The 14,338-nt window shown below is 35.6% G+C and overlaps 1 protein-coding gene across 4 annotated transcripts; it reads left to right on the top strand.

The window, feature by feature from the left end:
- The first annotated feature begins 470 nt into the window (after window positions 1–470).
- On the top strand, window positions 471–13,095 carry LOC105674621 (RAS oncogene family member Rab3). 4 transcript variants are annotated; one of them, XM_012371090.2, is made up of 5 exons: window positions 4,532–5,190; window positions 5,258–5,484; window positions 6,734–6,946; window positions 7,196–7,486; window positions 7,725–13,095. In XM_012371090.2, the coding sequence occupies exons 2-5, from the start codon at window positions 5,380–5,382 to the stop codon at window positions 7,887–7,889; spliced, it is 774 nt and encodes a 257-aa protein (XP_012226513.1). In that variant the 5' UTR covers window positions 4,532–5,190; window positions 5,258–5,379; the 3' UTR covers window positions 7,890–13,095. The 4 variants fall into 4 exon arrangements, with proteins under 4 accessions (XP_012226516.1, XP_012226519.1, XP_012226515.1 ...); XM_012371093.2 differs by lacking the exons at window positions 4,532–5,190; window positions 5,258–5,484 and adding an exon at window positions 471–918; XM_012371096.2 differs by lacking the exons at window positions 4,532–5,190; window positions 5,258–5,484 and adding an exon at window positions 2,182–2,342.
- Window positions 13,096–14,338: the final 1,243 nt, after the last annotated feature.

Raw genomic sequence — 14,338 nt, 5'->3', positions numbered from 1 at the left:
GAATCACACACTGCTTATAATAAATTTTAGTTAAAAATATTATATATATAATGTTTGTAAAAAGAATTCAGATTATATAAGAAACACTTTATAAATTTTATTTTTTAATATAAATAAAAATACTTAATCAAAACTGTCGATCATTTAATTCTTCCATTTTTTCATAAAAACTACTTACTTAATTATAAATTTTATTTAAACTTGTAACAAAAAATCTTATAGAAAAATTAATATTTGAAGAAACTAACGACAACATCATCGGCGCCGCGATCGGTCTACGGATCTCGCGCAGGATCGAGCCTGATCGAAAATCGCGGGTTATTTCAAGACAAGAGCATCCCGGATCAACAAGTGTTCCCTCTTTCGTCTAGTGAACGTGTGCTTCTATTCACGAGTATATTGATGTCAGTCGGGGTTGCGGGTAGCGCAGGCGCGAATCTTCCCCCGGATTGAGCCGCGGACGGGCGGGGGTCGTATGAAATGGTCGATATTTTAACTATAGCCAGCGGGTGGTTTAAGTGACGGCGGTGCGCGAGACGCCACACCGAGCGGGCCAGTCCAGTCTTCTTGTAATCGTTGTTACGAAATAACCCCCTCGTGCGTGTGCCGTGCTTTGCCGTGGGTGCGATCGTGAGCGAGCGCGGTTAACATCGTGAGAGAACATCATCCCCCTGTGCTGACCGCTCACTCTCTCCTCGCCATCCCGTCTCCGCGCGCCCCCGTGCGTTAAATATTAATCGATCGTCGGCCGAGCGCAGCGCAGCGCGTGGTGCATCCGTCGTCGCATCCCTCGTCGCAGCCGACAGCCGACGGTGAAAATCCGTGCGGGATTTCCCACGTCGACGATCACAGGAGAGGCAATCCGTCGTACGAGGGAAGACCACCTCCTACCCCATCTCCAGGGAGTGATTCTTCCAGGTGACACCTCGACAGTTCGCGAGAATTCGCGACGATCGACAGAGAGCGAGAACTTTGCGGCGGCTTTTCCTCGGGAAAGTCAACTCGTCGATAGCTTGCTTATTGATTTCGCCTCATCTATCTCTTTCTCTTCCTGCTGTTCTCGCTCTCTCCGATCCCTCCTTGCCTACCTCTATCTTTCGGTTTCCTCACTCTCCAATATTTGTTCTTTTACTTCGCCTTTTTCTCTCTTTTGTAAAATTTACGTAAAATATATATTGATCGGTGCGCAGATTAGAACGCTACCATTGTTTAACCTTTGTCAACGTCTTTTTCTTATTTTGTCTTTTTTTCTTAAATGTATATTTTAACCGCACACACACGCACACACATACATATATACCTATATACATTAATCGCATATAAGTTTCTCTGATCTTTAGTATTCATCATTTTGCAGCTGTTAGAAAACTTGACCCAATATACCCACGAAAACTTCTATCCTCTTTTTTTTTCTCACTTTCAGTTGTAAAAACTGCAAGCATAATAGTCCGAGTTTTCCATTCACTCGAGCTCGCTTTCTGCGTTTCATGCGACGCCGTCGTGACGTAGGTGACCATGCTCTGCTCTCTCTTCCAATCAATTCCTGACCATTTATACACTTTTTACGCCAGCATCTCTTCCTATGATTTTCTTAGCGCTAAGATTTTGTAGAGACATCGCACTGTGTCATAAATTCTCTCATTTTTTCGTTAATTGTCAAAATTGGAGAAGATGAAAGAATATATCGATAAATCAGTTCTCTGTCTTCCAACACCCAGCTGAGTGTCGACTTCCATAATCAGGCGCAATAATTGTTAGTGATTCTTCGATGTTCTTAGAGAATGTTCGCGGTGAAAAACGAAATCGTTAATCTTTTACAAATGTAGCATTATCATACAAAATGAATTCTTTACTTTGACATTAAACATCTTATTTTTATAATTTTCCTTCGGTTACCGTCATATTTCAATTTCATCGTTTTTTACTTTTTAGTTGTTTTAACTACTATTGTTGTTTTACTACACGTTGTTGATTTATCGAAAATCAATATCTGACAGATAAACACGAGAATTTTATAAGAAACCCGTCGTGAAATAATCAGCTGAACATCTCGACAGAGTTAATTATTCGTTTTCGGCGTAGGCGCCGGAGGGTTGTTGCAAGACTATATCTTTACGCTAACGCGCGTGCCTATGACGTAAACGGAGGCTCCATCTTTCGCCGCCGTTCATTCTGTCGATGCACTGAAATCGAAACTACGTAACGGGCGGGCGGCGCGAGCAAGAGCGCGAGCGTGGGCGGGAACGGAGTATAACAATCGATTTGCTTCCGAAAATATTTGCTCCCTCGCTGTCGTTCTTGCTGTCGTCAACGGAATCAACGTGACTGCGAATACGAAGCGGGTGATTATGCGTCCAACCGAAGTCGGTGCGGTAATCGTGCACTCTGACAATTCAACGGCATGGCAACTTCGCCTTGAGTCAAGTTACCGCAAGTCAAACAGTCAAGGAAAGCCGAGAAATTCTCGTTCTTACAACTTTTTCTATTTGAATTTCATTCTATGTAGATTTCAATCTGAATTTTATAGTAGCGTTTGCTATTACAACATTTAAGTTAAATTAAAATTAAATGTTCTACAAAACTATTCATAGGATCCAGAATTTCTTGAACATACGTAGAACCTAAGACACTTTGCAATGTGTGCTATTCGAACATATGTTTCGATAAGTTTTGAAAAGAAAATTTCCTACGGAATCCGAAATCTAAATAACGAATATCCAAAGAAGTAAGAAAGATTTCGAATATATTGATCATACTAGCAACTGGAATAAAAGGGCACTAATAGTAAAATTAACATCGTTAAGTTGCACTTGTGCGTGAACAAAGTTGTCGAGAAGAAATGGACTTGTCCCATCGTCGTCGTGCCATCGATTTTCGTATCTACTTGACCTCCGTAGAACAGTCCGTCGCCTGAATTGTCATCTGTCTCTCGAGAAACGCTCAATTACCTTCCACTATCCGTCATGAAAATCGTCGTGGCACTATACACAACAAGTGCGCGCAGATTGTAGCGCGCATACTTACACTTTTTACGCGAACCGACCGTTGTTAACGTTGACATGACGTACAGCGCCGATATCGTTATCGCACACGGAAAACCTTGTCCTACTTTTTCTTAACCGCGTCGTATAATACATATATAAACGTGTGCATAAGTGCGTGACGCAATCTTCCGGATGAGATTTTATCCTCGGCCCTTTTATCACACGTTTCGCGAAATAATTATATGTAGTGTTCCCTGTGCAATCGTCGCAGTCGTACTGTCTTGATTGTCTTCGCTTAACGCCCGTTCAATTTGCCTCAATAACGCCAAACAGTGATATGCAATGTGTGGAGACGTATAGGTTTAAAATCGAAAATTTGAAAATTTGCAAGTGTGACCAATCGAATTCTGCACATCGAAAATGACGAGGCATCCATAATGTTTCAGTCATATGTAAGCGAAAAGAAAGAATGTTAGAAAGCAAGTTTTAAAAAACAAACTCTAAACAAATAACAAATTTCTATTTATTAATAAATTTTTTAGAATTACAAACTCATTGGAAGAATTTAGAATATTAAATTCTAAAGATTCAATAAAGTTCTATGATTTTCAAAAGAAATTTATTTTAAGCAAATTTTGATGACATTTTCAGGCTAATTTAATTGTCTAAATAAAAGAATAGAAGAAGAAAAATATTTTAACGAAATTTTAAAAATCTTTGATTTTATTTTCAAGTATCATATTTTCTTTCAAAACTCAATTCCGAGCAAACAAAAGTTTGTTGACGCAATGGTTGTCTTCCTTGCTTCTAAAGTAACCTATACAATGAATCGAGCGTGAAATCAATAGAAACTTCCTACCAGATCTAAAAGTTCCTATACTGTTTTACATTCGTGTATTTATAGTTCTCAATTCACTGATTTATTCCAACCGCGAATATAGCCGCTATTACTTTTGACGAGTTGATTATAATCGATAAACTCGAAAATATCTTCCTTTATCTTATCATCACTATAGCCAGTGTCAGTTGTATGTTGAAAAAAGGCGACAGAGTAAACTGCGAAAAGCAATACCTTCGTTAATTACTGTCACGCTTAATAGATTATGTGTCGTTTCATTGAAACAAAAAAAGTTTCCCCTTGTCGCGTAAAAGTAAGTCTATTTTTGTAACATATCATTTGTTGTATTTCAGGATATTGCGACAAAGTTATGCATACGATGTATTATATATAAAAAAGAGTTTTTATATTTTTACGCAACTTTATTATTTGACATTCTTATATAACTTCAAGATTTAAATTTTATTTTAAAAAATTGTAAAACACACATCACTCAATATTAAAATGTATGACATTTTTATGTAAGTGTACATTATTCTTTCAAATTCGACATTTAAATAATATCGCAATAACTCTAATAAAATTTTTATTTTAATTTGTAATTTAATTAATTACTAATTAAGAAAGTATAAAAAAATAAGAGCCAAGCGAAAATGTTTATTGTAAACAAGAAAAGAAGAATCAATTTTATGCAATTCATTAAAAACATTTCTCTTATAAAAATCTTTGTGACTTCAATAATGACCATGAAAAATTAAAAAAAAAAAAATTAAAAGATAAAGCAAATGTAAATATACACATGTGCGAACCGCATGTTATCATTCGCAGCAGGTCCGATTATCGTCATTGACACGTTATGTGTGCGGTGTGCGGAAGAAACATAGTATTGTGGAACGAGGAACGAAAGATAGAACTGCAAACGTGGCCACATCGTTCTCATTCGTCGTTCAAACTACACTATACGAGTCAATTTGAATAATTCCGTATTAATAATGCCTTTTACAGTGAACGCGGACGGAGTGAACCTCGCAATAATTTCTTTTACCATTCAATTGCTCGAATTCGATTGATTAATTAAGTGGTTCAAAAGACAATATGTTACATTTTGCATCGCATCGGTATCGTGAAAGAATACATAGTGAATATCGAAAAAGCGATCAATAGTAATTATATCAGAAAAACCCTCAAATGCTAGTTTGAAGAGGAATTAAAACAAAGTAAATTGTTAAACGGACATTCGTTAGTTAATAAAGCGAAATAACTATTACTTGACATCGCTGTCATTTAATGGCACGGGCGTTAAACACAAAGTTAAAATAATTAATAAGACAGTTGACGCCTCAAATAGGACACGCAGTTAATAAAACGGTAAATAAATTATAGTTAATAAAACGAAGCCACAGACGGTTAAGATAAAATGATTAATGAATTGCAGTTAATAAAACGAGACTAGAACAGGACTAGAGAGATCGCTTCCGTTAACGTGATCGAAAGCTGCAGTAAAGGAAGAATAGAGGGAAAAGATCGATCGGGTGTCACGTCGGTGTGACGTGTGAGATGTCGAAGAGGTGCAAGAACGTGTCCTGCACGCCGGTTAAGGACTCCGTTTTCGAGCTACGCACGCGGATGGCTCGGATGATGTCCTTTGTCGAGATTACCCCGGTACCGGAATATCGACTCTGACGAGTATCTGTTACTCTCTAGCACTCTCTCGTCGAGTGGAGAAAAAACTAACAGAGAGAAAACGCGCGAGCAAACTCAATGGACTTCAATTAAGGCTTACATGTGCGATAATATTGGCGATTTGTGAATTCCATGGTCGAGGAATTAATAATTGAATTTTCCGCTTGTTCTTTAATTGAACAATTTATGAGACTATCAAGTCAACAGCGAAGTCATAGACAATTGAAAATGCTACAAGATACTAACAGAATTTGAATGTTTTTTTATACGATTTTCAAGTTTAGTAATTTATTTAATGTGTTACTTTTCAAAAGGATTAAGAGTTTTGAAATAATTCTTAAAATTATGTAATTATTTATGGCAAATGATTTGGTAGTAATTAGTAAATGATCAATTTATGATTTAACGGCTCTAATAAAACATATTGTAACTGCGTTTTTACTTAAATTTCAGTACTATTTTATTAGTAATATAATAAAAAATACAAAATAATTCTAATACATAGAGTTTTATACTTATGTAATTTTTATTTTAATTGCATAATTGATGATCAAACAAGAGAAGAAGAAAAACTGTTATATAAATAATTTTTCTAAAAAGTTGCAGTTTTGCAGTTACAATACTTCTTATCAATGCCGTCGAATTGATTCCAAAATCGAATCTATAAATAAATAAAGGTAAAGCTTTACGAAGTTCTTTTATGCGGCTTTACGTGCTACGGCCTCCAATTTTTCGATATTTTTATCCAACGTTTTATACGAACAAAAGCGGAGCGGCTCAATAAAGTGTAGCAAATTTTGCATCACTAGTAAACTCATCTGTTGCATCGCACAACTTCCCACCCGAATCATGAGTGCAGTTTTACGACATGCACGTGCAAAATCAATCATAATCCATAAACCTTGTTGCGTTATCTTTTTTTCTATTCCCCGTCGATTTCGCACATAAGTATACGATTTAAAAATAATTGTTCTTATAATTTCTGTGGTTATTAATTGTCTGTATTGATATATTATAAGTTTTGCAAATTGGTTCATAGCTTTACGGTTAAAAATTCTTTCATAAAAATATTAAATTCTGTTTTAGAAATTAAAAATATAACTATTCATGAATTTTAATCCTAATTTATAGGTTTTGTCAATATATAAGTTCTTAAGTTTATGTGAATAAACTTCTCTATACATTTCTTTATAAATTTTTAAAAATTAATATAAGTAATTTTTTGCAGATGGCGCGCCAAGATGGCAGAGATGCCGCAGATCAAAACTTCGATTACATGTTCAAGTTGCTGATAATCGGCAACTCGTCTGTCGGAAAAACTTCCTTTCTCTTTCGCTATGCAGATGACTCCTTCACTTCGGCTTTCGTGTCGACCGTAGGGATCGACTTTAAAGTGAAGACGGTCTTCAGACACGATAAAAGGGTCAAGCTACAAATTTGGGTCAGTATATCACTACTTGTCTACTCGCATATATTCTATTTCCACTAGAAAAGTTAATGCACGTCATAAAAATAATACGTTTCTCGCGATGTTTATAATTGGTTCTTGAAAAGCATGATTGATATTTCTAAAATATTAAACAAGAAAGATGATCAAAATATAAAAAATTTATAATAAAAATAATGTTACGCAATAATTGCTTTTGACGAATGGATCGCAACATTTATCGATTACTGTTTATTCCAACAGGACACGGCGGGTCAAGAGAGATACAGAACGATCACGACGGCCTATTATAGAGGCGCGATGGGTTTCATCTTAATGTACGATATCACAAACGAAGAATCGTTTAACTCGGTGCAGGACTGGGTCACACAAATAAAGAATTATTCGTGGGACAACGCTCAGGTTATTCTCGTGGGCAACAAGTGCGACATGGAGGAGGAAAGAGTGATTAGCATCGAGAGGGGTAAACAGTTAGCGGATCAATTAGGCGTACGCTTCTTCGAAACGTCGGCTAAAGAGAACATCAACGTTAAGGTATGTCTTATTTTAAGAATTAATTTTCGTTTATTAATTTATAAATTAGTTTAATTTTTAAAAAAATTTCATTTCTACACAATGAAAATAATGGAGAAACTCGTGAGAATTTTTGGCCGCCATCCCTGGCACACATTTCGCGTTATTGTACCTCGAAGTAGACACGAACGCGATATATCGATCCCGCCTATCGCGAGGTCATGCGGTATGATCAATTCTGTCTCTCTCGTTTCGGCAGGCGGTGTTCGAGCAGCTGGTGGATATAATATGCGACAAGATGAGCGAGTCTCTGGACAATGATCCGACTCTAATGGCGGGCGGTGTGGGTGGTCAACCCGGTGGTAAGGGTCAACGGCTCACCGATCAGCCGACCAATCCAGCGAACGCCAACTGTAATTGCTAAAAGAAAATGTGGCGGCACGCAGTAGCGGGGAAACGCGAGAGATCGTATACGTGTGTTGCGCGCGTGTTGAGCGCACGTGTGTATGCATGTGTGTATGCGTGTCGCGTTAGCGAAAAAAAAAGAGAACGAGAGAGGAAGGAAATGTCGTGTGCGACGCTAGTGTGTTAACTAGTCCACTCTTACTTCGTCGTTCCCTCGTTACGTTATTTATTTCGGCGGTTTGCCCTTTTTTTCACCTGTTTTACCTTTTCTTGACGCGAGATGATATATATATGAATAATGTACGCTATAAATATATATATATATATATAACAATTGTGATCATCGAGCTGCGACCGAATTGGTCGACGATCGAACGAGAGAAAGCCCGTGGTCCTCCTTTCGGTTCATTCGCTTGCGTTAAAAGAGTAAGATTTCGTATAATTCCGAAAAATTCAAATCTCTATGCTACGCAAAAACGTGTTTCGCCAATTGTCACGTTTTTATTATCAGAAATAAGCGTATCATCAATCGTAATAGTCACATTAAATAATAATGGTATTCGCGGACTGTTCCTATAAAGATTAGTTAAAATTTATTAATAAAATAAATTAAAAATTTACTAAGTACTTTATTCTAGAGAATAAAAAAAAGAACTCGAGTCGCGATTAGCATTAATCTGGATAAAAATGAGCAAAAGAAAGAAAAGGATGTAGGAAAATAATAAATTCAACTACTTTTACCATAGTATTTTTTTACAATTCTATAAAAAAATCCAACGAAAAATCTCAAGTTTTATATTGTGCTAAAATAATTACACGCACATAATGGATACTACTATTTTGCTCAATCGTAGAGATTATTATCACACGTCTGTAGCATCGAGATCTGAGCTCAACGGAATAATACCGACTTTGATTTCTATTAATGAGAGGAAAAAGAAACCGCGAGGAGGAAAAGTTAGACGAATGCGCATTGTTCCACGATTGATAATAATTAATGACGATGACCATTATAGCGGGGACGATGTTGCTCGATGTTTGGCACTGTAAACTCAGAATTATCAGGCACGACCGAAGGGAGCGACTCCATGTCTCAAGTATACGCGTTAATTAATATGCGCCCAAGAAAACCTGACAATAAATGTCAATCACTCAACAAAGCTACACGAATTCAGACTATCGATCAGTCGGAGACTAACAAAAAGCCTTTAGCTCCTTTTGTCTAAATTCATGCAAACAATGTGAATAATCTATGTGAAATTTCATCGCGTTATAACATTGTTTCAAAGTTGCAATTGCAAACTATCTAGAAGATACACGGAAAAAATATTTATTAAATATTGTCTAGTAAATTTAACGTTTAGCGACATTCTCTATAGCAGTTATTGCGACTATTGCATTAATAAAAGATTAGTACCTACATACAGAAAAATGTTTAACCATTTGCGGAGACCTAAGGAGTTGAAGGGTTAAGTACAGAAACGTGTGTGTAAATACAGAATACGTGTGTATCAGTTGAGAATCAATCTGACGATTATTACATCAATATTCGTTGCAAAGCGAAAGAAATTTGTTATTGCAAATTAAATAAATTTCGCAATTAAACTCCAAATCGAATAGTCCAAATTGATGAATTGTTTAAATGTAGTTTAAAAACAAAAATATTTCAGCGATACGTTTTCAAATGTTTTAAGTGACACGCTCGATGTACTTTTAAAAGAAGTTTGCATTTATTTCCTACAATAAAATATTATTTTCAAATCTTTCTAGCATTAGAGCGTTAGCTTAACAGTTTTTGATTGTTATTCGATTAGTATTCAATTATTCATGCGTAATCGATGATTTATTGGCATGTACTCGGCGAGTAATTTTTGTAATTTGCATTTAAAGTGTCTCGACGATAACAGTGACGCCAATTATATACACTATTTATTTCTATTCATGGAAATTCTAGCATTTCAAAATCGCTTATAAGCTGATGTTAAGTGCGAAGAAAATCGTCGCAGCGTCATCAAATAAAAAGTGCATCAGATAATTATAAGCCACATTCATACTCATTATAAATCATCACAATTCAATACTGTTCTGATCACAATCTTGTGATCATAAATTCTGAGAATATTTTAATTGCGTTGTAACTATTGTCAATATTTATAACTCTGCTTTAATTTCATTTTTCCCGTTCTAACACGGTTCGTATAAATTCTTTCACATCACGTCTCGTTCAGAATGTAGTATATTATTACCTAATATAAAAGAATTGCGACAAGAGAATTGTATCGCGAAAGAAACTCCAATTTTTGATGCTATGCGTAACTAATTGTTCACCAAGCGACAGCAAGCGAGAAGGAAGATTATGACAAAAGAGAATGTTATTTGCTCTCGATAAATCGTGAAAAAATACATTAAACCTTTTGAGCTTTCGAAACATTGTCAATGCGATATCGCAATATTACGTAACGTTTAATAATTTGCGAATATTAGTCTTGGGATCGACGAAGGCGAAGGTCATAACGAGAAGCGGATACGAATTTAACGATACTGTATCTATCATTCAGCGGAATCAGAAGCATCGATCCTAGCGTCAATTATCGAGGAGTATCGGCGTCCCGCTTACCACTTCAGTCGTCTCATTCGGCGTTAAAACCTACCTACTAGGCAAGCTGCCCTCTGTACATAAATGAGATAATAAAAACAAAAAAGGTATCTATCATGTATCATTGAATCTGTAATGAGATGTAATGTACGAGATAATAACTTAGGGATTTCGCAAAAAGTGTGAAATCACGCGGCCCGCGACACCGGGCGCGTTAAGTAATTAATGTGCGACTAATTGATCGCGACGAAATCGTTGCGAATTGTTGCAAATAGCGGATTTTCAGAACAACCACGTTCTCCTACGATCGTGAGATTGAGAAAACAGAAAAGAGGAAGAGACGCGACGCAAAATGTGCGATTAAAAAACGCGGCTGTCAGCAAGTCATTGAAACTGGTTTAACTTCGACGAATTCAGGTTTCTTCTATAGATATGGAAAATTCTTATACCAATTGTCGCGCTCCTATTTACAGTTAGTCAGAGATCGTGTCTATCTGTGTCTGTAGTGTTCAAATCTGAATTCATCGAAATTAAAGTAAGATTTCAATTCCTGCTTATTGTTCTTTTTCTACACTTTGTGCACTTAAAACAAACATAAAAATGTAAAGTAGAATAAAAGTTTGAGATGTGACGTCATTTTCTTCCTTTTTTTTTAAATATATAATTTTGTATGTACAACTGTCTATCTAATTTGTGGCTAATTAGCGTTTGAAATAAACACGGTGCACGTATCTCAATAAAATAAAGTCATTAATTTCAAAAATTGTAAATTATAATGATGATCGGAAAGTTATTTCATGTTATTCCCTACTTTTCTCTCTTCACATGCGTATTTTGGGAGAACGAAGAGAAAGAATATACAAGTGTAGAAAATGTAGACAAGAAAAACTGATTTATCGATGTGTAATCCAAATGCTAGTCGATAGAATAGAAACTTTTCCGGTTGTCGCGGGCATTTGTATGTATGTAATGTACGGTGTGTAAGCTGTACTATATATATACGCCTAATATTAATATTAATTACATTAACGATAAAACAATAATCTACCGACACACATTACGTACACACAAATCCATACATACTATATATACAGTCCCATATACACCCAAAAAAGATTGACATAAAGAAAACTCACATCGCAGGTGTTACGTTGACCATTTATAACAGAATAGTTGTATTCTAAATAAGCTGTATAATTGTAGCAGAAGTCAATCATGAATGTTCTCAACGACCGCTACGCCGTATATGTTAATTGTACGTGTATATGTGCACAATCCGTTAATAATGCAGATCCCGAGTGTGCGAGAGAGAGAGAGAGAGAGAGAGAGAGAGAGAGAACATGTGTGAGAGAGAGAGAGAGAGAGAGAGAGAGAGAGAGAGAGAGAGAGAGAGAGAGAGAGAGAGAGAGAGCAAGAAAGAGAGAATGAAAAAAAATATAGCACGGGAAATACTTTGCCATAAAAAGACGGACGTAGCGACAAATGTAAACGATATATATATATATACATATACATATATATTTAAAACAAAGAAATGACAGAGAGATAATTGTGAATCGCGTGCGTTGCATGTGCAACGTGTATGCGTGCTGTAAGCACGCGAGAGAGAGAAAACAGAGAAAAAGAAAATGAGCAGTGGAGTAAATCTATAATTTGCAACACGTGTACAAATCATTGACAAACAATTCGGAGGACCAATTGGTAGGTAGTTGGTGGTCGCGCTTATCGCGATCTCACCCAACCTCAACGCGACTTCGATTAGTTTTCAACATCAATGCAATTCCGCCATTGCTGTCCGCCTCACAGAAAAATTGACGAATTAGAGCGAATCGAAAGGACATTGTCTCTGCAAAATACATCACTTTCAAAACAGTTCCAATACTTTCTCGTATCCTTCTGTGTCTTTCAATTGTAGAAAATGAAGAAACATTTTTAGATCTCTCTATAAAAATTTCTGAAAAAAATCTCTGATATATGTAATTCCAAGGAATTCGCAAAATGAGATCCTATCGATTTTGTTAATTCGCCTTTTTTCTGCAGAGCAGTTTTCTCGTATCATCATATCAAGCACTGAATTCTCCGGTGAACTCGTGAAATATTTTTCGCGAAGGCACGTATCTTTGCTCATGTCGCGATAGAATTACCGAGCGTTTCGCTTAAACGCAATGACGAGTAAAAACGCCCACTGAGATCGATCCTTCGAGAACATGTTAACACCGTCGATTCTTTGCGCGACGTGCGAATTTACAACTACATCGCCTGTCATTCCTGCCTTGCACAGCGCATATCGTTAAAAGATTTCAGTCGCAAACTTTCAAGCGACAACCAATTTGCGATTTATCGCGAAGGAAAATGATTTCCTAGAATTGGCGCGATATCGATGGAGCTTCATTGTACGCTAGTGTATCAAATATCGATCGTACAGACAGAGCTTAATTGTATAGAAAAAAAAATACAGTCAGCGATCGATTATATCTCCACGGGAATAACGTTTGCCGCTTCTTGCGTTTCTTTCTCCAACGAACCTGCTCGACCGAACATCCCTCGATAGACGGAAGGTAAGAAAAGTATTTGAAAAAGTGAAAAAGTATTTGAGAAAAAAGTATTAAAGTCAAAAAAGTTCAAAATATTTAAATAACTATTTATTGCGTAAACCATGAAACTCTCTTGCTTTTGTTTACCGGAAAAAAACTAGTAAAAAAAGTATCAATAAAAATATTATTGGTATTTTATTTTATTAAAGATTTTAAATAATTGTTAGATTTAAGCACAGTGAATTTAAGCACAGTGAATTTATGTTCTGATCATAATTATTTGTAGCTATTTAATGTGGAAATTTGGGAAGACGCCCAGATACATAATTTTCATCTCTCGTCTTCATTTCTTTCTATGTTCAGTATAAAAATAGAAGTGCGTCATTGAAAAGGCGTATTACGTCCCTCTAAAATTACGTATGAATACAAAATTAGCACTCGGAATTCAACAGTCTAAAGTAATTGCATTTAATATCGTAAATTGTGTCTCTCGTTCTGAAAAATCTAGCGAAATCAGACAAAAATAAAAAAGTAACACGTCAGGAGAAAAATAGAAGATTCTCTTCCAGTTGTCTTATTCTCCATCCTAATTAATGATACTTACATTTGTAATCTCCAATTATTCAAAAAAGAGATACACATCGCACATATATAATGATCAAAGTTTTACACTTTTTAAATATTAATTTCCTCATTATTTTAATGCAGCCGGCAAACAAATGTTGGAAATAATTAAGCCAACTACTGATTACATTAACAAAATAAAAATTATTGCTATATATTAATTATCGTTGCAAAAATATAAATTTCAAACCCTACTTTTTCTTTTTAAATTGCTTCATCATTGATTTATTTCCATTTAATATTTATAGATTTTTTACGATTGAGTATTTCGTAATAAATGTCGTAGTGTCGATAAATCAATGCATTCATTCAAACATGCACAAAATAATCGTCGAAACACATTCGTAAAATTTATGAGCGGCGCATGTGTCATTGTAAATAAATTCGGCGAAGAGAAAATCACCCTGGAAATTGGCAATCGGCCATGCAAGTAAAATTTCGACACTTTTGACGAGTTGCAAAGTGTTAATTTCCGTCGTAAGTAAAACTAAGATACCTGTGCCATTAAAAACAAACGGAAATATTGCGGTAACTTGGCATACAACAATTAACGAAAATCATGCAATATAATGAAAATTAATTAATTCAAACAATTATAAAAAATTAACAAAATTTTACATAAAAAATCTTTATCTATTGAATCATTTTTCTAAGATAAATATTCATTTGTATGTATTGTATAAATTTTTTATGTATTATTTATTAGTGTCAATT

This window comes from Linepithema humile, chromosome 1, assembly GCF_040581485.1.
Source record: "Linepithema humile isolate Giens D197 chromosome 1, Lhum_UNIL_v1.0, whole genome shotgun sequence".
NCBI classification, from domain to species: domain Eukaryota; kingdom Metazoa; phylum Arthropoda; class Insecta; order Hymenoptera; family Formicidae; genus Linepithema; species Linepithema humile.
This window is presented reverse-complemented; position numbering and strand designations above follow the sequence as displayed.

What these genes read in the sequence shown, in the direction of transcription:
- LOC105674621 (XM_012371090.2), top strand. Translation starts at nt 5,380, where the DNA reads ATGTCGAAGAGGTGCAAGAACGTGTCCTGCACGCCGGTTAAGGACTCC. An exon ending in GGGTCAAGCTACAAATTTGG is followed by an intron (nt 6,947 to 7,195) that starts GTCAGTATATCA and finishes TTATTCCAACAG; the next exon opens with GACACGGCGGGTCAAGAGAG. An exon ending in AAGAGAACATCAACGTTAAG is followed by an intron (nt 7,487 to 7,724) that starts GTATGTCTTATT and finishes TCGTTTCGGCAG; the next exon opens with GCGGTGTTCGAGCAGCTGGT.